General features: G+C 44.9%; 1 protein-coding gene across 1 annotated transcript in view; it reads right to left on the bottom strand.

Annotated features, from left to right (window-relative positions):
* Positions 1-9704, bottom strand: part of SLC14A2 (solute carrier family 14 member 2) — a 47822-nt gene extending 38118 nt beyond the window's left edge. The window contains exons 1-4 of the mRNA XM_056137974.1: positions 9531-9704; positions 6057-6237; positions 4719-4908; positions 4371-4499 (exon numbers count right to left, since the gene is read on the bottom strand). Of these exons, the coding sequence (XP_055993949.1) occupies positions 4371-4499; positions 4719-4908; positions 6057-6237; positions 9531-9704 (674 nt within the window). The remainder of the gene's footprint in view (positions 1-4370; positions 4500-4718; positions 4909-6056; positions 6238-9530) is intronic.
* Positions 9705-24227: the final 14523 nt, after the last annotated feature.

Genomic DNA, 24227 nt, shown 5'->3' with positions numbered 1-24227 from the left:
CCCGAAATAAGGTGTTCAATTTAAGCCCATGCCTTTGAGAAACAAATTTAAAAGTATTGCAACTTGTTTTGGATGGAAAACTTTAAAATAATTAAAATACTTTTGTTTCTTAGACCAATAACATGAAATCAAATGTGATCCTTACAAAATGTCATGCACAGTCTTCAGGCTGTGGTCTGGGGCTAAGATAATGCTTTATATATCTGCCATTTCAGGAGGAGGATGCTATAGTAGCATACATAACATGAAGGCTTGGATTCAGGAGAAATGCTTGGAACTATTCTGGGGGTTACTGGGTGAAAAGGAAGTTATAGGTTTTTTGGTATCTTTGTGACCTTTTTCTTGTGAAGGATAGATTTTGAGAGGAATGAATGGGTACAAAACCTGCCTTTGGCTCATTCACTTCCCTTACCTTGAGTCTTCTAAGAGATCAACCGCCTATAAACCTACTACCCATGTACCACTCAGGAAGCCTATGACAAATTGTGGAATCACAACATGCAGTTGGTGATACTCAAATTTTAATGACTTTGAGTCTCATGTGGATTTTTAAGATTTCCCAAAATCTCTGCTGTACAACTCCAGCAAAAGAACTTTTTAACTCACTGAGAGACCAGTTCACACTGTCACCTTTTCCTTCAGATCTTTAATATGCTTCTGGTTAGTTTCAACTGCTGCCCTCCCTATCCACCTTGCTTTCCTTTATTAAGAAAACAGACATGACAAGACGAGGCATGGTTTATTTTCTCAACTCTAAGATCTATGCTCCTCCTGTCTCATTTCTGAATATTCTACCCCTCTCTCCTTCTCATGTAATTTATTTCAGTGTCTCCGTTCCTTGGTTGGATCGGTTCTTTTCTCTATACTTCCAGATTCAGTTTGTCACAGACCTTCCTTTCCTCTTTCTCTGTTTCATTCTCATAAGTATTCAACATTCTCTAATCTTGTGCTTAAAATAAGTCTCCCCTTTTGATCTATGTCCCCTCTAGTTATTTCTGCCTTTCCCCAGCCTCCCATTCACAGCAATACTCCTTAAAAGTAATCGTGTTTCTGAATGTCAGAGGACCCATTCACACTGTGGCATAGATACAGAAACAAATCAAGAGAATAGATAATGTCTAATGAAATCACACTCTTAGACTCTGACCACGAAACAGATGATTCTGAGGGCGAGGAGAGAGGGGGTTGATGGGAAGGGACAGAGGTGGAATGATATTGTTACTTGCTAAGTGTGATGCAGTTACAGAATATGCCTAAAGCATTAATATTTACAAGATAGAAAACTGTATAAATTTAAAATTTTCAAAAAACTTAAAAATATATTTTTATGTTTTTCCATGTTATCCACACCTTTCCTGTTATCATTCTTTATTAACGCCACTACAATCTGGTATGCACCCATAACATGTCCCAGAAGTGATCTTGTCCAGGTGATGTCCATCTTACCAAATGCAGTCATTCTCTGGCCCCTCCACTAGTTTATTTGCATCCTGGGATTGAACTGAAATGCTTTCTGTCTGGACTACCACATCACTTCACTAACTTGGCTGCTCCTTTTTAAGTCTCCATTGGTTTGAGCCCCCCTCTGCCAGGCATTGGATCTCAAACATTCGACAACATTGTCATAGGGCTTCCCTTTCTTTTCACCTTCTCTTTAATCTCATGGATGAATTATCTTCCAATCCGGACAATGTCACTAAATTACAGTTGGATGTGCTTATCTGCTTCTCAAGCTCTCTGCTTGGAATCTAAACTTAAATTTGTCATGCAAAAGTCTAGAGTCACATTGTCTCCCCTTTTCTCTTCATCTTTATTCACCCAAGTACTTGGGCAAATCACAGGAGTGCACTGAGTTTTCTTTCCTGTCTCCACCCCATCCTCCATTGTCTCCCAGAGAGTCTTACTGTCTCTGTCTTCCTTAATATTTTAAGGAAGCTGAACTATTTTCCACCGGCATCCTGGACATCTCCCTGAGCTCTCCATCCCTCTGATGGTGATTACAAATCACTATATGCAAAACATTCACTCTCCCTCCAGTTCAAATCTATCAGAGTTGAGTTGTTTAAGTTGAGGCCATATTATCACCCTTCTACTTAAAACCTTTCCACAAGTGGTGGTGGGGGAGGGTAGCTAGGACTGAGAAGGGACCACTATGACAAAGATAGTGAAATGATGACTCTGGACAAGAACTGAGTACTGAGTGCTGAAAGTACGTAACGGGACAAACATGATAAACTTTCAGCATCTGTATTAGAAACCATAATGCCTAAAGGGGGAAGGTGGGATGGGGGAGAGATAAGGGGAAGGGAAGGAGGGAGAGGGAAAGGGAGAGGGAGAGAAGAAAAGTGTTTGCCATTAAGGAAGGCTGTGGAAGCCAGGGTGGAAAGGAAATTGGGGGTATTGGTGGTGGGAAATATACATTAATGAAGAAGGTGACAGAACATTGAATGATTGAAACCCAACCATGAACAACTTTGTTACTGTGTATCTCATGGTGATTCAATTAAAACCAACCCAAACCAAACCAAACCAAAACCTTTTGCTTTTACTATAAAACCCAAGAAGTTTACAGGGTCTGACCCTCTGAGGGACTTGACTCTCCTCTTGCCAACCCCCTTCCTTCATTGCTCCTGAATCCCTCACATGTCTCTACTTTTGGAGTTGTTGCTCCAGCCATGATCTCTGTCTTGATCTCCAGGTGGCAGGAAGCCTCTTACCATTTAGGGGACAGATTGAGTGTCTCTGGCCTTCCTGACCACTCTCTCTGGAGCTGAGCTCTCTGTCCTATCTCCCTCATTTGTCTGGCTTTGTGTTCTTCAAAGATTCACCCTCTTCATAACATGATATGTTATCATTAAATAAACACATATGCATTTATTTCTCTCTGCCAAGAAGAAGAGATGCTCCATGAGGGTGGTGGCCCCCTCTGGGTCACTGCCACCCCCAACATCTAAACATCTCGAAGAGTCCTGACACACAGCAACAGGCTCTCACAAACACATGTTGGGAATGTCAGGAAAATGGCAGAGGAACATCCTACTGCATGGATCAAGTTTCAAGGACCACAGGAATGGATTATTGAATTTCAGGACTCAAGAGAGGGTTCTCAGTAATCATCTGCTTTCAAAATTGGGAAAGGGGGTGGGGGGAGGACAACTATTGATCGACTGCGCCCAGGAGGGGCTTAGTCTCTGATGTATGTAGATGAAGTTACATCTCCTCTTCCTCCTCCTCCTCCTCCTTCTTCTCTTCCTCCTCCTCCCCATCCCCCTCCCCCCTCCTCCTCCTCTTCCTCACATTGCATTGTGGAGCCAGTAAGGAAATCTCTGCAGAAATGACTGCATTAGCATGTGGTGCCAAGATTCAAACTGGGGCCAGTGGGATGTAAGAAACGACTGTTGTAGTTTTTCTCCCCAGTGAATTAAGAAAGCCAGAAACCCCAAGAAGAAACATAGACAGCCCAGAATTCTTAATATAGTAATTTATGTGCAAGCACTATTAAAAAGTAATGGAAAAGTACTTTAAAGGAAATTAAACTAACTGGTTTTAGTAACTCCAGACTTTGAAACCAATACATGGTATTTATTTTGGAGAGAGGCTGAAAATCCACCAGCACTTCTGGGAGTGTGTGAGCACAGGAGGTAGGTGGTGAGGTCAGCCCACTTCCTGCCGCTGCCCCCAAGCGAGAGTGGGCTTGCTCTTAAGCGTGTCTGGAAAGGGCCTCGAGAGGCTGGCTGCAGATTCAAGAGAAATAAGGATGGCCTATGGGAAACGCCTTGCACAGCCCTCACGCAGCCAGTCTTTGTTTCTGTTTTATTTTGGTCTTGCAAAGTGATTGTTCAGCAAGATCACCAAGGAGGCTTCTTGTTGGAGAAACTATGCTTTGAACACATTCTAGTCTAAGAAAGCTTCACCACAACCAACATTTCTGCTTTGGGGTCTTGGTAAGGCCATAAGGGGGAAGACCCCCAGGAATCCTGGGGTTCACAGTGCAGACTCTGGGTTCAGACACCAACAGGATGCTTTGCAGGCCCTGGGGGAGTTTCTGCATTGTACATCCCTTCTGGAAACTGGTCTCACGTTGGCCCCCATAGCTAGAGTGCTGCATCGTAGCATGAAGGAGAGGCTCAATGCACATTCACTGCTGGTACAAAGGACAGCATAAGGCAAAGTAAACTAAGGGGACACCTCTGCTGCTTTCATGAGACGTGGCTCAAAGTGATTTCTTTGTGTTGTAACTGAACATGAGTTTTCAGGGTATCTTGTGAGACAGTGCAGTGAACTACACCACTGTGCAGGTTCCTGTCCAGGGTGAGACCCGCACCCCTTGGGGGAAGCAAGGTTGAGAGCAGAAAGGGGAGGTGCCTCACCAAGCCATGGCAGTGAAGGTGACCGGAAGTAGAAGCCACCAGTAGTAGTCCAGCTTCTCGGAGAACACAGCTATCAGCAGTCCCACCAGCAGCCCGTTGTAGCCGTGGAGTCCTGAGGCAATGGCTGCCCTGTGGGCATAGGGTGACGGGTGAGTGGCACTTGGTGGTACTTGGTGGATACTCTGGGTACTCATATAAGAAGGCAGTTTATTGGGTGAATACTGGGTAGACTCAGTCCCAACTGCTTCTCTCTCTCTCTCTCTCTCTCTCTCACACACACACACACACACACACACACACGACCCCAAGACCCCAAGACCCCAAGAGTTCTCACAGAAAGAAACTTACCTATCTTGACTCAAGGCAAGGGCAGTTAAGGTGGAGACCAAAACCCCGAGGCCACCAGCGATCATCCACCAGGGGTTCTGGATCAGGAGCCCGATGCAGACAACAAACCCACTGAGAGGGTTATTGACAAACATAACCTGGGCCACCCCCCGCAGGACCCAGTCTGTGAACTGGAAGGCCAGGGGCTTATCTGAAAGAGACAGAGGAGCAACAGTGGGGCTGTCCTGTGCTTCCCTGGGTGATCACTAGATGGAATGACACCCCAGAGGCACAGCCAGGAATTGATCCTGGTTCAGTCTGGCCACCAGCATGTGTCTCCACAGGGCCAAGCCAGTGGGTGTGAGCTTCAGATCCCGGGCTATGCTGAAACCCAGAGAACACCTGTGCATCACTTGTCTGGTTTGGCCAGGGAGTATTCCAAGGCAAAGGGTGGGGAGGAGAGGTAATTCTATATATTTTAGCCACCATGAATTATCAGTGTCCACTTTCCTCCACCAATATCTCTATTTATCCTCCCCTCCCCACCACCATCCTACATCTAATTACAGGTAAACTTTTATTTCTAAATTTTGGAGCTGTGGTTTACATTACTATTACTGATAAGGTTTCATGCTTAATACTCTATCACCTCTCAGCACCCTCTCCTCCTCCCAAGTGACCCCTTCCCTCCACCATTGTTGTAGTGTTCTCTCTGTTCCATCGCCCACCCCATCCCCAAATGGCAAGCTTCCTATGGAAGATTGGTTTTCGTGGTCTTCATGTCTATTGGGTTTGGGCATTTGTTAGTCTTTATGTGTGATGCTGAGTAGCAGAGAAAAGTCATTTGGAGAAGAGAACCTGAGACAGTATAGTCATCCTGCTGGATTGAATGTTGGGTAAGGACCAGAAGCCAGGAATGGAAGATGAACCGTACATTTGGCCTCATCATCTGGGTTGGTTTCTGGGGCAGCCAACTTCAGAAAGGGGGAACAGAAGGGTGTTGGTTGCAAAATTTAGTTTACGGAACCAGCAGAGGGAAGAACTCTGGAGCATCCAGAAAGGGGAGGTGGGTATTTTTTCAGTCCCTAGTAAAGGGCTGTGAACAGAGGAGCAGGAATGACTGATCTGTGGGGTGGGAAATGACATATATGGTGCTAATGCTGTCACCCTGTATGTATTGCACTGGAAAGGAAATATTGGCAATCAAAATCAGTGAAATGTGCTTAGTTCTACAACAATGGGAATTCCAAGATTGTGGGGTGGACCACATTTATAGAGAGACCCCAAACAGTGGAAGGCTGCTCTGGTGTGACTAAGGGAAGCATGTGGCTGCCATTGCACAGGTGTGCCTCTGCCTACCTGTCAGCCAGCTCCTGCACTCCTTCATCTCACCCGTGATGTAGCCCAGGGCTTGGAAGAGGCTGATGCCCCTTCGGCCAGGAGAACCCTGTTGTGTTGCTTCGCTTTCTCTTCTTTTACTCCTGTCCTTGGTGGTTTCCATTTTCACAATATGGCTATCTTCATTGGATGATCGGAGATCCTTTCCAGAAAAGGCATGGTAAAATATCGAAAAACACAGTTTTTTTGAGAACAGGGATATTTGGGAATAGGGAAAGTGGTCAGGAATTTTAGTTCCTAGAACAAGATCAGCTGCATATCTGACTTAGTGCTGTCCAAGAGGCTACCTAGCCTTCACAGCAGGATTTACCTTCTTTAAAAATATTTTTTTGGTGGGGGGTTTGGAGAGATAGTACAGCAGGCAGGGCAATTGCTTTGCATGAGGTTAACTAGGGATCTATTCTCTGTACCCGGTCTAACCCAAAAACTGAAAAAAAAATTTGGTTTTGGGGTGACGTCCAAACGTACTCAACAGGTATTTCTGGCTCTGTACTCAGGAGTGACTTCTGGTAGTGTGTGAAGAATCATATATGTATCTGAGGATACAACAGGTGTGTGCCACATGCAAGATAGGTGCCTTATTCTCTATGTTGTCTCTCTCGCCTGATAGAGGATCTTTCTCTGTTTCTGTCTCTGACTCTCTCTCTCTCTCACCTCCTTTCTTTCTTTCTTTCTTTCTTGCAAAATATTTTTTTTGCTTTTCAGGTGACATGATTTAATCACTTTATCAATTACTTCATCAATATGTTTGTTTGTTTATTTATTTATTTATTTATATTAGTGAATCACCGTGAGGTACAACTACAGACTTACAAATTTCCATGCTTGCATTTCAGTCATACAATGGTCGAGTATCCATCCCTCCACTAGTGCCCATCTTCCACCACCAATTGTCCCAGCATCCCTCCCACCATCCCTCTCCCATCCCGCCTCTGTGGCAGGGCATTCCCTTTTTTCTCTCTCTCTCCTTTTGGGTGTTGTGATTTTCTTTCAAAAATATTTTTAACTGAAACTTATTTAGAAAGATACGAGGGGAGAGAAAGAGAGAAGTATGTGTTTAAGAGAGAACACGGGCTTCTCCAGGGTGGAAACAGGAGAGAAGCAAAGAAACCGTGACAAGCAAGTGAGATATGCATTCAAGGGAGAACCCGAGCTTGAAGAGCAAGACCATAGCAAGATATCTTAATCTTTGCTAACCCAATTCTTTGCCAGTGATCCCTTTGACCATTTGGCAAAGTCTATGGATTTCTTTCCAGAATAATGAGGTTAAGTAAATTAAAGTTAGAATTATAAAGACTCACTATACTAAAATGTAATTATCACAATCCTTGAAAAACTGTGCTCTATACCAGTTTGGGGCAGATCCAGTACCTCCTATGATTACAAAGTGATGAGTGAAAATGAGAGTCTGCTGAACCTCATCTTTCGTCACCACTGTGGGGCCGATGCAGCCCTACAGTTCACCTCAGGAGCACCCCACAGCCCTACTTCTGCCTTTACTCTACAAGCAAAAGACCCCAATGACTTCAATTATGTTTATGCATGAATTTCCGGCTCAAAGTCAATTTCCCGAGGATCCTAATCTGTGACAATGACAAAAGACTCAGGCACTACTATTTTTACTATTGTTTGTTTCCCAGATTCCTAATGGAAATAAATGTCAATGTTCATTGAGGTGAGTGAAAACAAAGGTGAATTATTACCCTGTGCAATGCGGGCACATTGGCCAGGATGGTCAGCTTGAGGCCGCACTGCCAATATGGAAGCCAATGGGCATGTAGTCACTCAGAACTGTGATGTCCTTGGAGTGGATTTTCTAGACTTAATTTTAAAAATGTCAAATATGGTATCAGAGCAGTGTTACAGCAGGTCGAGTTCAATCCCTATCTTGCCTTGCATGTCACTGACCTGAATTCATTTCCCGGCACCCTATATAGTCCCCTGAGCACTGCTGGAATAATTCCTGAGTACAGAGTCAGGAGTAACCCCTGAGTATTGCTGGGTGTGGCCCCCAAACAAACAACCCCCTCAAAAAAAAAACAAAAATAGTTGAATATCTCCAGATAGAAAGGGGAACACCAAGTGGAGGGTGTTTGGAGGATCCTCCCAGGAGGGGAGATGCAGGTTGAAAGTAGACTGGACTGAACATGTTCGCCACTCAATGCCTCTTTTGCTGATCACAACACCCAAAAGGAGAGAGAGAACAAAAGGGAATGCCCTGCCACAGTGGCGGGGGGGATGGGGGGATGGGGGGATGGGGGGGAGGGATATTATCCTGGTGGTGGAAAATGGGCACTGGTGGAGGGATGGGTATTTGATCGTGGTATGACCGAGATCCAAGCACAAAAATTTGTAAATCTACAACTGTACCTCATGGTGTTTCACTAGTAATAAAAAAAAGGAAAAAAAAAATAAATAAAATAAATAATAAAAATGTAAAAAAATAGTTGAATATCTCAACAATGCTTTTGGTAATAAATATTTTAGAAACATTAATTTCACTTGCTTTTTAAAAATGGGGCTTAGTAGAAAGTTGAAACTAGGCTCTGTGGCTCACGCTATGTGTCTCTTGGGCATCATAGTGATGCTTCCAATGTCTTTCACCCCTCCCCCCCTCACCTGCCTCAAAACTCAAGTATCCTGGGACAGAGAGACAGTACTATGGTGAAGGTGCTTGCCATGTACACACTAGCCCAGTTCTATCCCTAGCATGGAATATGGTACCCTGCTCCTCACCAGGAGTGATCCTTGCGAACAGAGCCAGGAATAAGCCTGGTGTGGCTCAGAAACAAACAGAAAACTTAAGTTTCCTGAGGGACCACCAATACAGAGAGACAAAGAAAACGTTATACCAAATTACTTGAGGTGGCAGATTTCAGTGGGGGCAATTAGGCTCATTGAAAAGCTTGAAAGGGGTTTCAGAGGGGCATTCCAAGAGACTGGGCATGTCCCTGTGTCCCGAGAAAGCTCCTGCATGTACAGGGCAGGCCCTGGCCAGGGAGATGGACAAGCCCAAGAAAGACCCAAGAGCCCCTGAAATTTCCCTTTGATCCACAACAAAAAGTTTATACGGGATGGGTCCTGCATCTTGTGTCCTTCTCCCCTGGCTGCCTCTGTGTCCTTGTGTCCAAGGGCTACTGCCTTTGGGGATAAGCAGGGAACAGGGCTAAAGGAAACGGTCTGGGCTTGTCCTTCAAACCAAGTCCCAGGATGTCACCTTTCTCTCTGAAGGTCAAGGAGATTCTGACTGTAGCCTTGCCCTGACTGGAGGCACACGGCCCCTAGTTCCTGCCATGGCCTTTCAGGGACTTCTGTCTCATGAGCACAGGAAGCTGGGAAGCAGCATTTGTCATCTCCTTCCCCACCCTCCACCCTTCCACTTGCTCCCCACCCCTCCACCTCTCCCAGGAACACCTCAGGAGGGACTGTCCTCACCTTTTCCTCAGGCATTTCCAGGAGGGGCAAAGCTGGGTGTGTGTCCTGGGGGCTTGAGGGCCAGCTGGGGCCGGTGAAGTCTGACTCACAGAGTTTGTATCTGCTGGAAAGAGGCTCGGGCAGGAGGGGTCTGTGGCGAGACTCTGGCTTCTCCTTCGCAGGCTGGCCGCTCATCTGTTGTGAGACAGGGAAAGGAAAGAGACGGAGCAGGTGAGTCAGCAGGGGGCTGGGAGTGGTGGGGGTGATGAATGTGGAGACCCAGACAGATGGACCCCACTGTTTGTTTTGTTTATGGGGGTCATAGCAGGTGATACCTAGGGGTTACTTCTAGCTCTGCACTCAGGGATCGCACTTCTGGTGGTGCTCAGGGGACTATATGGGATGCTGGGGAATCGAACCCTGGGTCACTCATATGCAAGGCAGGTGCCCTACCCACTGTACTATCCTTCTGGCCCCACAGAACCTGCTGTTTGTAGCCTGTGTTGCCCAAGGGGCCAGGGCCCATCCCTCTAGCCATGGGACCTTTGCATTTCTTTTTTTTTTTTTTTTTTTTTTGTATAAATGTCATTGCATTTATTTTTTCACTCTTCTGTAGCCTTTTTAAGCTGAGTATTTTTTTTTATATAGCTCATAAATGGTAGATTTTATTTTTTTTTTTTTATTTTTTTTTATTTTTTTCCCCTTTATTTTATTTTATTTTTTTTTAAAGTTGTAGATTTACAATTTTTTGTGCTTTGGTTTCAATTATACAATGATCAGATACCCATCCCTCCACCAGTGCCCATTTTCCACCACCATGGATAATATCCCTCCCACCCCCATCCCCCCATCCCCCCGTCTCTGTGGCAGGGCAATCCCCTGTGTTCTCTCTCTCCTTTTGGGTGTTGTGGTCTGCAAAAGAGGCATTGAGTGGCAAACATGTTCAGTCCATAGTCTACTTTCGACATGCATCTCCCCTCCTGGGAGGATCCTCCAAACATCCTTTATTTGGTGCTCCCTTCTCTATCTGAATAGCCCTTTCCTCTAGGATACCCGGCTGGCCTCTAAGTTATGGAGTAATCCTCCTGGTGCTGATCTCAGCTATTCTTGGGTATTAATCTCATACTTTGTTACTTTATATCCCCCAGATGAATGCAATCTTTCTATGTCTATCCCTCTCTTTCTGACTCATTTCGCTTAGCATGATACTTTCCATATTGTACCACTTGTATGTAAATTTCATGACTTCATCTTTTCTAAGAGCTACATAGTACTCCATTGTGTAGATGTACCAAAGTTTCTTTAACCAGTCATCTGTTCTTGGGCATTCAGGTTTCTTCCAGTTTCTGGCTATTGTAAAGAGGGCTGCAATGAACAAACAAGTGCAGATGTCACTTCGACTATACATTTTTGCCTCTCTGGGATATATTCCCAGGAGTGGTATTGCTGGGTCAAATGGGAGCTCAATTTCTAATTTTTTGAGAATCGTCCATACTGTTTTCCAGAAGGGCTGAACCAGTGGACATTCCCACCAACAGTGAAGGAGTGTCCCTTTCTCGCCACATCCACGCCAGCATCGGTTGCTTTTGTTCTTTTGAATGTGGGCCAGTCTCTGAGGTGTGAGATGGTATCTCATTGTGGTTTTGATCTGCATCTCCCTGATGATTAATGATGTAGAGCATTTTCTCATGTGCTTTTTTGCCATTCGGATTTCTTCTTTGAGAAAGTTTCTGTTCATTTCATTGCCCCATTTTTGGATGGGGTTGGATGTTTTCTTCTTGTGGAGTTTAACCAGTATTTTGTATATCCTGGATATCAACCCCTTGTCAGATGTGTATTCGGCGAATATCCTTTCCCATTCTGTAGACTGTCTTTGTATTTTGGTCACTGTTTCTTTGGAGGTGCAGAAGCTTCTTAGTTTAAGATAGTCCCATTTATCTATCTCTGTTTTCACTTGCTCGGCCAGTGGCGTGGCATCTTTGAAGATACCATTAGCTTCAATGTCATGGAGGGTTTTGCCAACTTTATCTTCAATGTACCTTATGGTTTCTGGTCTGATGTTGAGGTCTTTAATCCATTTTGATCTTACTTTTGTACATGGTGTTAGGCAGAGTTCTGAGCCTATTTTTTTGCATGTAGCCGTCCAGTGATGCCAACACAATTTATTAAAGAGGCTTTCCTTACTCCACTTCACATTACTTGCACCTTTATCAAAGATTAGATGAGCATATGATTGAGGAGAAATGTCAGTGTATTCAACCCTGTTCCATTGGTCTGCAGTTCTGCCTTTGTTCCAGTACCATGCTGTTTTAATTATTACTGCTTTGTAGTACAGTTTGAAGTTCGGGAGGTTGATTCCTCCCATTTTCTTTTTCCCAAGAATTGCTTTAGCTATTCGTGGGGGCTTATTGTTCCATATAAATTTCAAGAGTGTTTGCTCCATTTCTTTGAAGAATGTCATGGGTATCCTTATAGGGATTGCATTGAATTTATACAATGCTTTCGGTAGTATTGCCATTTTGACAATGTTAAGTCTCCCGACCCATGAGCAGGGGATATCTTTCCATTTCCTCATGTCCTCTTTTATTTCCTGAAGTAGCGTTTTGTAGTTTTCTTTGTACAGGTCCTTTACTTCCTTAGTTAAGCTGATTCCTAGGTACTTGATTTTCTGGGGCACAATTGTGAATGGGATTGTTTTTTTCATGTTGCTTTCTTCTCTCTCACTGTTTGCGTATAGGAAAGCCATGGACTTTTGGGTATTGATTTTATAACCTGCAACTTTACTATACGAGTCTATTGTTTCTAAGAGTTTTTTGGTGGAAGTTATTGGGTTCTCTAAGTAGAGTATCATATCATCTGCGAATAGTGAGAGCTTGATTTCTTCCTTTCCTACCTGAATGCCCTTAATATCTTTTTCCTGCCTAATCGCTATTGCAAGTACTTCCAGTACTATATTGAACAGCAGTGGAGAGAGTGGGCATCCCTGTCTCGTCCCTGATCTTAGAGGGAAGGCTCTCAGTTTTTCCCCATTGAGGATGATGCTTGCTGTAGGCTTGTGGTAGATGGCTTTAATTATGTTGAGGAAGGGGACCTTTGCATTTCAAATGCTTCCCCTTCCTCTGGGTCAGGATGGAAGGCTGCTTCAATTGAAAACATTTTCCTGCCCATCCAAGACCTGGATCTTTCCCCGAGGCCGGAATCTTCCCTCTGGCCCCTCCCAATTTTACTTCCGGGTCACCTGTTCAGGTGCATGCTCTAATTCAGGCTTTTGCCTTTCTGTACCTCCCAATCTAGTAGTTTCACCAGCATTGCCACCGCCCCACCCCTATGCCCCACTGGTCTTAACCAACTCGATCACATGGCCCATCACTGTTTTATTTTATTTTAAATGGAATCACCATGAGATACAGTTACAAAGGTTTTTGTAATTGGGTTTCAGTCGTACAGTGGTCCAGCTACCATCCCTCCACCAGTGTGTATTTCTTACCACTAACATCCCCTGTATCCCTCTTGCCACCTACCCCCCAGCCTGCCTCTATGGCAGACACTTTTCTTCTCTCTCTCTCTCTCTCTCTCTCTCTCTCTCTCCTTTTGGGCATTATGTTTTGCAAAATATATTCTGAGAACATGGCCCATCACTTTGCCTCTCCTGGTTCCACTCTTCTTCCTCTTTCTTGTACTGCTGCTGTGGTGAGATCCCAGTCTGGTTTACCCACCTCTCCATCTTATTTTATGTTCTTATCCAGCAGTGGATTATTACTAGTGAAAACTTGCAAGTGGGGTAGAATTCTTTCACTGTAAGATTGCTATCTTCAAATGAATAATGGGCACTATCTTTTCTGTCTTTAGCTGCTTGACCCCTTGTTTCTGCTACTTGCTATTAAGATCTCATGTTGCAAAGTCAAATAGAGCTTAGTCCTCCTCTTACCAGACCATTCAGGGGCATTCCACAGAGTCCTGGACTCTCCTCTCGACACACTTGGCTCTGGATGCTCTAACAGCTCCCTCTGAGCCTTCACCTCTAAATGTGAGTGTTCTGTGTTCTGATGAACTTTATTCTGACACCTTCTCCTCATTGAGCCTTGCACTCAGGAGACCTCAGTTTTTGTCCTGGCTCTTGGCTCCATGCCTTGGCTCCCAGATCTAGTCTTTCCGGTCCAAATTTGAGTCTTGGTTTGGGGAGGCTGTGGGGCAGAGAGCTGCCACGGCTGTCTAGTAGGCATCCTCGTTTCCAGAAGGAACTCATTTAAACCACCGCCTATTTGAGCAACAGTTTGCAAGCACCATCAGACCCTACAAACTCCACTTCCTGACCCATTCATTGCCCAGGAAGGGACCCTTTTTCTCTTTGTTCCTCAGATTGTTTGCTTTTCATTTGCATGTGAATATTTCCAAAGTAGCTTAAAGCTAATTGAAACAGCTCCTAGACTGCCCTCCCACCCTAAGTCCCATTCTTCTCTCTCACTGGTGCCCACTCTGTTAAAGGTTCTCTCCCCCTTCCAAGCCACCCCTTTGGGAGTCTCAGGAATGGAACATCACATTCACTTTCCTCCTACTTTTCAAATGCTGTGATTACATAATTATCTCATGACTATACCCCCATATCTATGGGCACCCCTGCACAGCCACGCCGCTTCCCTGATAAATCCTATAGGATCCCCCTCAACCCCCTTGTTTCTGGGGTCCATATGGCCCCATTTTAGTACTTAGAAAGTGTTGAGCATTTTCCCATTTCAGAGCCTCTGAAAATGCTGCTGTATTTGGCGGAGACGTCCCCCTTGCTTTTCACCTGGGTAATTAATTCCTGCTTTTCTTTCACGTTTTGTCTGAGAAGCCTTCTGAGCTACCCAGACCCACACTCTTACTATTATCTTAGTATTGATATCCCTGACACCTCTACCATCTTAGTATCCAGAATAAAAGACCTCTGTAGCACTATGCTGGTATATAGTAGGTGTTCAAGAAACAGTTCAATGAGGAAAGGAAGGAGAGAAGGAAAGCAGAAAGGAAAAAACAGCTCTACCAGAGTGGAGAACACTGCCATTTTGGAGAACTTTGAAAATAGCTTTGTGGGTCTTCTAAGTCTTGTGAGATTTGGGATGGGTGTGGGGCCAGCCACCGGCCTGAGACACAGTTCTGCTAGGTCTGTCTAGCACATGTCTTTGTTTCCAGAAAGAATTGATTTAAACCATAGCCTATTTGAGCATCACTCGGCAGGCATCATTCAGATCCTATAAACTCCTCTTCCTAACCTGGTAATCGCTCAGGAAAGAACCTTTGTCTCTCTCTGGTTCTGCAGCCTGCTTCGGAGCGGGGAGTACCAGAGAAGTTTTTTTTTTATTGTTTGACTTTATTAATCAAAATAAACTGGATATTTACTTTCCAGTAATATCCTACTTACTGGATATTTCAAATTGTAAACATTATAAATTCAACTGACATACAAATGTTCAGGTAAAGATGCATAAAAATAAACTGGTGAATTGTTGTAACTTGACATGTATGAAGTTTGGTAGGAAAAGGTAAAAGTAGGGTTGGAACAGTGGTTGGGGCATTTGCCTTGCACACAGCCAACCTAGGTTTGATCCCCAGCATCCCATATGATCCCCCAAGTACCACAAGACTAATTCCTGAATGCAGAGCAAGGAGTAAATCCTGAGCATCACAGGGCATAATCCAAAACTTCACTGCTGCCTGGGGGGCCCCAGGGAGTCCTCAGAGAACTTTGGTGGGGCAGCTCACTAAGGATTGAACTCAGCCTGTGCTTGCAGCTGCCTTTATTTCTGAGCCCTGGACCCAAGGCCCTGGATTGGATGTTTTCAGTTTTCTGGTGTTTTGCCTTTGTGATTTTTCTGATGCTTATCTAGTACATGTGTTATAAAAATTGTTAACAGGTTAAGCCTAGCTGTGTCTGATGTCTTACGAAATGTCGGTGAAGAATCCAAGCATTGTCAAGAACATGTTTGTTATAAGTCGATGTAAGTGAAGGAGGAGGTTTTTAGAAACCTATGGCTCAGCTCTGGGGTATATGTTTCATGTGTGAGGACCTAGGTTTGATGCCCAGCACTGAAAAGAAATAGCTAAAATAAAAATTCGAACTACTAAGGAGTCTGGGCACATTAATGTATGGGATAATATATTCCTAAAATGTGCTAGTTTGCTATAGAATTCTGTATGTTAGACAATTTCCAACTGCCTGCCTCCAGAGAAGTTTCAAGATCTCAAAAGCCAAAGCCTGAGAACTGGCTGTCCCTCCACGATGCTCTCTCTCTCTCCCTCTGGTGGCCAATAGGTGATACAGCATTCTGGTCTTTGGGGAATAACATTTCTTCCAGTCTATTCAGAAAGAGAAGGGCAATCAGCAAGCTCTCTGGAGACGAGACCTTTGATCTGCATGACACCAAGCATCTGGACAAATCAGAAATGTTCAAAAACAGTTGTGCTCAATCCTATGGTTGTGAAATCTGTTAAAAGTTCAGTTGAAACATGATTTTAGAAATGACAAAATGTGAGAACAATGTCTATCAAATTGTCAAGGAAACCTGGAGTTAATTTTAGTGATGGTATTCAAGCATATTGGGATATCTTCATAAATCATTTTCTAACTACGATAATTCATACACTGTGTATGAAAACAGTGTGTGTTTATATTCTGAGCCCTTTAAGAATGGTTTGGGAACTGGAGAGATATTAAAGGGGGTAAAAGCGAGTAAGGCCTTGCATGCAGCCAACCTTGGTTTGATCCTGGCACTGCATATGGCCCCCTAGCACTTCCAGGTGTCACTCATGAGCACAGAGCCCTGAGCATCTGGGTGAGCCCTGAGCACCTGGGTGAGCCCTGAATATCTAGGTGAGCCCTGTCCCCCCTCAAAAAAGAGCAGGGTTGGTGAGCTTGTTTTGCATGCCCAGCAGAAAACCTGCTACCTAATAACCCCCTGCTATATATTTACTGCATTCTGGAAAGAAGTATAGCCTTGTGAGCAAGGATGCTCTCCAGAATCATTAAAAGGCAGTTTCTTCTCTACTTTAGAGTTTCTCCTTTAGATAAACAATAGCTCTGAGAAACCAAGACCCAGGCAAGCAGATCACATTTCTTCTGGTGATGTAAATCTATGTTTCCAGAATGAGTTTGGGTCTTCTCGGCCCCGCGGAAGTCCCCCCAGCATATGGCAAAAATAAGACCTAGTGTCTTGCCCTGGGATCCTCCTGTTACTTCAGATGCCTTGAAGGGACAGAGCTAGGATGCAGAAGAGGATGCTGCCCCAGAGCCCAAGTTCTATCTCACAAGCCCTCCTAGCCTGGGCAAGGTTTTGATGGCATCTCCAGGGGGAACAGAGTCTTTGCATCCTGGGAATGTTGATCCTGTACACATGGGGTGAGACATGCAAAGGGCCAGCCTGGGAAGGGAAAGAAGGTCACTGGGTGGGAAAAAACATAGGAAAGAGCAGTAGATCAGCTGCCCATGGTCACCCTCTCTCAGACATGAGGGGCTGCATGGACTTCTCCTTTTACCTCCCTCCCTCCCTCCCTCCCTCCCTCCCTCCCTCCCTCCCTCCCTCCCTCTCTCCCTCCCTTCCTTTTCCTCTCTCTGCCCCTCTCTTTCTCATTCTCTCCCTGTCTCCCTGCTCCCTTGGCTTTTCCATACAGTAGGCACCCACTGATTTTCCTCTCCACTCTCTTTCCCCAGGGCAGGGGGAAGAGGACTGAACTCATCAGCTGAAGTTGAAGCAGAACGTGCTCCCCGCCCCCTCGCCCCCTGCTTCTGCCGCCCAAGTTTTCGTAAGGCATCTGCCTCTCATCATATGTGGACAGTGACGGCTGCCCAGCCACGTCCCACTCGGGAGCAGCCGGCTTCAGAGCTTGTTCCCAGCTCAGCTCGGAGCCAGTCCATTAAACCTGCTTCCAGGAACACATAATTATCCGCCTGGCGTGTGAACACTCTCCTTGGCTGCCCACATCTCTTGTCCCTACTCCCTCAAGAAGGTGGAGGTAGAGGGCTTAGACCTGCTTCTCCGGACTCCCCAAAGTCAGGACCTGAATGTTCCCACCAGGGGGCAACGCACCAGGAGGGTTCTTCCAGCCTCCCTGCAAGAATCCTCTGAGGATCTACTGTGTGCTCTGGGGCTATACCCAAGGCAAGAACACCAAAAGACTCGGCCTGCCAAGGACTCCTGCCGAGGGCCAGAGAAGGAGGAGGTTGGACCCACTGTGAGAGCAGAAACAGGTGCTGCTGGCTAAGCTGCCAGCTCTATCTGCCTAGCGTCAGGGGGACTGGCCCAGGCTTCTGTGCTGGGAATTGGTTGAGCAGGAGGATGGAGTGACTGAGCCAGGGTCATACCTAAGAAAATCCAGACTTTTTGTTGGGAACCCACAGTGTGGGCCCAGCTGGGGCAGGGAAAGGGTGTCTGTAGGCTAGGAAAGAAGATACAAGAACAAGAGAGTGAAGCGTTCATGGTCCTCACAGCTGGGGCTAAATCTTTTGTGTTCAGCAAGCAAGATGCTGGTTCTATTGGACCACTTTTGAAATTCACCTGGTTCTTTCAGCTATGAAAAGGTGGGTTCTCATGGCCATGGGTGAAAAGCGGTCCATGACCGCAGGACTTATTGGGAAGCTGTTGTGAATGTATGGAATTGTACAACTCCCTCCCTCCCAGTGGCCTACTGGGGCTTAGGGTGCTGGGGAATTGGTCATCTGTAGGTGACTTAAATGACTTTGTGGATATCATCTGGCTGGTTACTGATGCCCCACAGCTCTGGGGAAGGAAATGTGAGCAGCAAGTTCTCTAAAAATACTTGTCATGTTGATATATTTTGCCCAGGATCTCACAGTTAGGGAAAAGGCACATTTTCTTGAATTTCTACAAGCTCAGGACTGAAAAGAATGTGCTTTCCCTCTCTCAAAAGATGAAGGAATCCATCTCCGAATATGTCTGACTGTTGACTGGGGTTCCACGCCCCGCCTCCCCAGCCAGGGGCAGGCAGTTCTCAGTGGGAACAACCCTGAGGCATAAAGCTGTGAATCTTCAGGGCTGAGGGTGAGTCCCAGGGCTCCTGCACCTTGCTGGACTGACTTCCAGCTGCCCATCTGCACACAACACAGGTAGGATTCTAAGCCAACCTCTTTATTTTCCTTAGACCTGAGTCAGAGGACAAGGTGGTAGACTGCCTAGCATTTTGTCTCTGGACCCCTAGGGTCAGTTGTTCATCTGATGGGGCCTCGCTGAGTCAGGCAGGTTCCTAGGCCAGGGACCTGGGTGCGTTTAGCTACAACAGGGCTGAGTGGGTCCTGGGCTGGGGACAGAGACAGCCAGGGAGGCCTGGCCACTGTTAGGTCAGCAGGGCATGAGGATGGGAGCCAGGACAGCAGCGGGACTTGGGGGACATGGGCCTCTCTTGGGCCTGGCTTGTGTCAGAGGCTGGTGGGGTGCTGCTGCCTCTTCTGAGGGTGGCTGGGAGACTTGTTGGCAGCTCCAGCTCAGCAAGTGTGAGTGAGAGGAGCTGACTCAGGGGCCCCAAACCAGGCCAGCAGTGTCGAGGTAGAGTCACCAACTCCTGAGTCACCTGCAGACTGTCAAGGTGAGAAGCTAGAGCCAGGGCGGGGTTCCATACTTCTGGGTTTTTCTGCAGGGCCAGGGCTGGGAGCCGACAGTGGGGATTCTAATAATGGCTGCCAGCAGTGGGCTGACCTCAGTGAAAGACCCAGGAGCAAAGGTTGGGGTTGGGGACAGGGGCGGCCTGTCTCTCCCTCAGAGATTGATCATGTAAGGACAGACATTGGGACAGGGTAAGGATGGACATCCGTATGGGGCTCTGCACTGACCTCAGCTGTGGCTTCTAGGGTGACATGCCATGGACTGAGCTCCCACATCACCAAGTAGGAATTCCTGAACTGTCAGTTTCCTCCCCCTCCACAGAGAGCCATCAATATTTCCCCCCTGGGCCTGCCACCACTTCCTCCCTGCTTCTGCACCACTGGTGGGAATGTTGCCTGGTTCAACCCCTCTGGAAAACAGACTGGTGTTTTCTCATAAAAGAAAACATAGAGGTACCATATGGCCCAGTAGTTCCACTTTTTGATATCTACCCCCAGGACATAAAAGGACATGTACACACTTTATTCATTACAGCACTCAGCACAACAGCTAGGATCTGGAGTCAACCTAGATGCCCAACAGCATCAAATACTAGGATAAGAAAGTGTGGTATATATACACAATGGAATACTATGTAGCTGCAAGGAAGGATGAAATCATGCAATTCACTGCAACTAGGATGGAACTGGAGATTGTCTTGTTACATGAAGGGAGCCAGAAAAAGGACAAACACTGGGTGATTTCACTTATCTGTGGTATATATAGAAGAACAGGAGAAGAAAATAGATGGTTTTCAGGGGTGGATATTCAGATTACCTATGAATCTTGATCATAGAAGTGAAAAGAACAGGAGGAAAAGAAACTGAGAGAATGGTAAGAAGAGATGGATAGGGGATACCAGGGGCAGAAGGCAGGCTCTTTGAGCACAATTGTGGTATGGAGGTGTGGCATAGGTAGATGCATGAACCTATGTGATATATGTATAGATATATGTATAAACTACAGAGTCAACAGTACTGCAAGCACGAGATCCAAATGACAACAACCAAACTTAAAAATGTGCCTGTCAAGGAGGCAGACTTGATGTGTGTGTGTGTGTGTGTGTGTGTGTGTGTGTGTGTTGGGGGGAGGGTGTAGGTGGTGAGGGTCAGGGTGGGCTGGTGGTACTGTGCTGTGGTGTGGTTTGGGAAGGAACCCGGGAATATTGGTAGAAAGAGTCAACACCAGCGGTGGAATTGATGCTGGAATATTATACTACTGAAATTCAGTTATGAATAACTATGTAAATCATGGTGCCTTACTACTGAAAAAAAAATTGTATTTTTTTCAGGTTTCTAAGCATGGCTCCCACTATATTAGCAACCTTTCCCAGAAGCTGAATCTGCACTTAAACAAGCCCACCCAGGCAATTGGCTGGTTCCTCCACTCATCCACCTCTGGGAAGTGCCACAAGGGTCTCACTAGGCACTACTTGGGGAAGTGAGACACGAGCTATAGGGTGTCATGGTGGGGGAGAGTCTGCAAATGATTACAGTTAATTTTAGAACTTTGGAATCTTAAAAAAAATTTTTTTTTGGTGGTGATGTTTGGGGGAGAAGAGCATTCCAGAAGTACTTATTTGTCTCTGGGGCCCCCCTGACAATTCTTGACCAACCAGACTGGCTGCTCAGAGTATGATGCTCAGACTCTGCAGTGGTGGGAATGATCTGGGCTACCAACGTACTGTTTGGGGGCTCTAGGGTCATGCCCAGCCGGTGTCTGGTAGCCTGTGTGATACTGGGATGGAGACCAGGTCAGGCAATGCTTAGTGTATGTTGTCCTAGCTATTGTACTCTCTCCTGCCTCCCTAGAAAAGTGTATTTTTAATGAAGGAGAAGGTTTTGGAAGAAGGGAAGAAACTAACATTTATTGAGTAGTTCTTATGTTGTAGGTGCTGTTACTACATTCTCACATTTAATCTGCAGAACACACATGCGAAACAGGGCAGAGGGCACTGGTTTACTAACTTGGAGACAGCTTGCTCAAATGGACCTGGTTAGCTTCTTGTTTTTACAGGAAATTAGTTTCCTATTGGTTGAGCTTCATGGCTCTGAGATGTCTCTGAGGAGAAAGATTCTGACTAGGGATCAGTTTTGAAACACAGTTTACCCACTAATTGAAGAATGTATGTACCCCACTCTGTGACTCAGCCTGTGAGGAAATATTCTCACAGAAAAGATTAGAAAAACTAGCTAACATTGCTGCCAAGGATGTTCATTCCAGGAAAGGATCAGAGGGTGAAGGAAAAAAAGTACTGAACCAATGGAACACTGAGTTCAATGAAACATTGTATGATCTGGCTGGTCTTAGCCAGGATGTCTCATTTGTAAGGGTTTTCCCTCTTGAAAGATATAAAATACACCATCCTTAATTTTTGGGAACTGAGGAGCAGTTAGACATTTAAAGACAATGTAGGACATTTTATTTGGAAAATTCCTGTAGTGGAAACTGTATCGCTCAGTTTTATTTTTTAGTTTACCTTATTATATACCTTAAACCGAATGGTAAAAAGTCAAAGTTCTCATTGTACTTTGTCGTTAAGATTTTAGAGTGAAAGCAGGACTTTGTTAGTGAAAAGTATTTTGCAACATTTAGAAGGTTATAGTGAAGCAGACTCCCTCACCAACCACTCTCTCTTTCTCCCTGTAATTTTTTCTGTTTTTTTTCTTTTTTTTTTTATGAGATAAGGCAGTGGAATCTTTGTGAGTTTCGGAGGCAGCCTCTACACCAACTTCATGATTCTGAAAGATTCCTCAAATACAGTAGTGGGTTCTAGAACTCAACAATTTCAGCATTGGTCTCAGAGGCAGCAGCTCCCATGGAGATAAGTTTGTAGTGCAATTTCTGGCCCAAATCTAGTGTTCCTCCTTACAACTTTGTCGACAATTTTGTGAGCTGCAAATTCCTGAATTAAACCCTTATCTGCTTAAAATACTGGTATCAGTCTCTCTTTTTTTCTGTAGCGAACCTTGATCAGTGGATGCCGAAAGAAAGGAACCAGTGTTGGGACTTTGGGGCAGCGCACTTGCAGGAAGGGGCAATTAGAAAGGAAATTTTTAGAGGAGATAATTTTTTTCCCCACAAAAAAGAGCAAGGATTTCAAACAGCCCAAAGGAGAGAAGGAGGCTCCTGGTGGGAATGATTACATGGGCCGGTCTGTTTCTTGTTCCCCAAGCTGGTACCTCCCTACCACCTTCCACCCTTCAGCTGGCTGGTTGTGGTTTTTATTAAGGCCTGGACTTGAATGAAAAGTTAGTTGGAGTGTCTGTTTGTTGTCACTGAGTAGTGTGTGATTTCAATATGGGATTCAATATTCAGAAAACAGATTTGGGAGGAGCCCCCTCCTGGATTCTGCAAAGATGAATACATCTGGAGAAGGCAGGGCTTTTTTTTTTTCTTTCTTGTCCTGTTGCATTCCTTCATCACCCTGCTGGAGGCTGCAGGCTGCTGTCCTGGGCTCAGCTTCTGATCACCTCTCTCCCTGGGGAAGGATAAAGTGGAGGGACCAGGTGTTCTCTGACATGGTAAATCGAAAGAAAAATCACTGTATTGGAAGAGAGGAGACCTGAGATCTAAATTTAGCTCTGTTTCCTACCAGCTATTTAACCTTGGGCAAGATTAATTAATAACTGAATCTTTATCTACTGAATCTGCTCACTTCTCTCTACCCTTAAGTCAGATCATTATCATTTTCTGGTTCTAACTCCTGTTACTGGCATATGCTCTATAATCCATTTTTCTGGGTACATTCAGAATAACCTCATCAGGACACATCAGGATAAAGAATCTCTTTGTTGTTATTATTGTTGTTTCTACGAGTCGTTAATGCTTCCCAGTACCCCAGGATGTCTAAACTCCTGGTCTAGATATGAATTCTGATTTAGTCTCTACTTTCCTTTCCAGAGGGGCTGTACTGTAAGGTGAACTAGAGCACATGTTTCCCAAAGTAGGTTGTTCATTATAAGGAGTGGATAAGGTGGCCCATTGGGGTGTCATCAGAAAACACCAGAGAATCTATGTATATTTACTATCTAAATATTAAGGCACATTGAATATAAGGTGTATCCTTATAAGATAATCCTGGCATAGTCTTTACATTGTCATATTATGTATGGACCTTGTATTCAATAATGGATGGTCAGGATGGCAAGGCCAGGAGACCACTGACTGCCTATGTGAGGCTCTGGAATCAGGCTTTCTGATAAGTGCCTTTTAATTGGTCATTAATAAGTATATTCATCAACACTATCATCATAATTTTCATCATCATTCTGATGAAGAGTGAAAATCCCACAGAACAAAAGGATTTATACAAAATGGACAAGTTGACGAGTAAGATTTCTGAAAAGAAGATTCAAACAATAAAGAAATATGGACTATAAATCCAAATATATCATGCCAAAGCGACATATATGGCACTTCCTTAGTTCTGAATATGAGTTCATCATCAGCCTCATTAGGAAGGGAAGGAAATGACAACCTAAATAGCCATGATAAGAATTAGGTTTTACAAAGAGTCAGGAATATAAGGTCTACTTTATGAAGGATATAGACTGTCATTAAAGATGGCCTAGTGTGGTTTGGGCCTTGGCATATTAGCTGGTATAAGTTCATGAGAATAATTTATAATTAAGCAAATATTTGAGGGTGCTTTATCAGAGACTTTAAAAAATTTGTGGTACAACTGCACAGTAAAATCTGGATATCACTGAGCTAGGCATAGACTTGGATCTAGATTGCATGGTCTTGTCCTATATCCATTAGATGTCTTCAGGCAGTAATATAAATTTGCTTATTGATGCTTGCTATATGTTTCTATGGCAAGCTTGCAAGTGTGTAGTATATTTTCATTGGGATGTAAGGGGATAAACTTTAAAAATTAGAATATTTGAAAAATAATTTTGTCTAGATATTAAAGGTAAAGGTAAAGGCCCTCCCGTTGATCGTCGATTTGCTCGAGCGGGCCCAGTAACGTCTCCATTGGAGATTTTGTTGTTACTGTGTTTGGCATATCGAATACTCTCGGTAGCTTGCCGGGCTCTCCGAGAGGGGCGGAGGAATCGAACTCGGGTCGGCCATGTTTGGC

The sequence above is a fragment of the Sorex fumeus genome, unplaced genomic scaffold (genome assembly GCF_029834395.1).
Source record: "Sorex fumeus unplaced genomic scaffold, SorFum_2.1 ptg000128l, whole genome shotgun sequence".
Classification (NCBI taxonomy): Eukaryota; Metazoa; Chordata; class Mammalia; order Eulipotyphla; family Soricidae; genus Sorex; species Sorex fumeus.
Note: the sequence above shows the minus strand (reverse complement) of the source record. Positions and strands in the feature narration are given on the sequence as shown.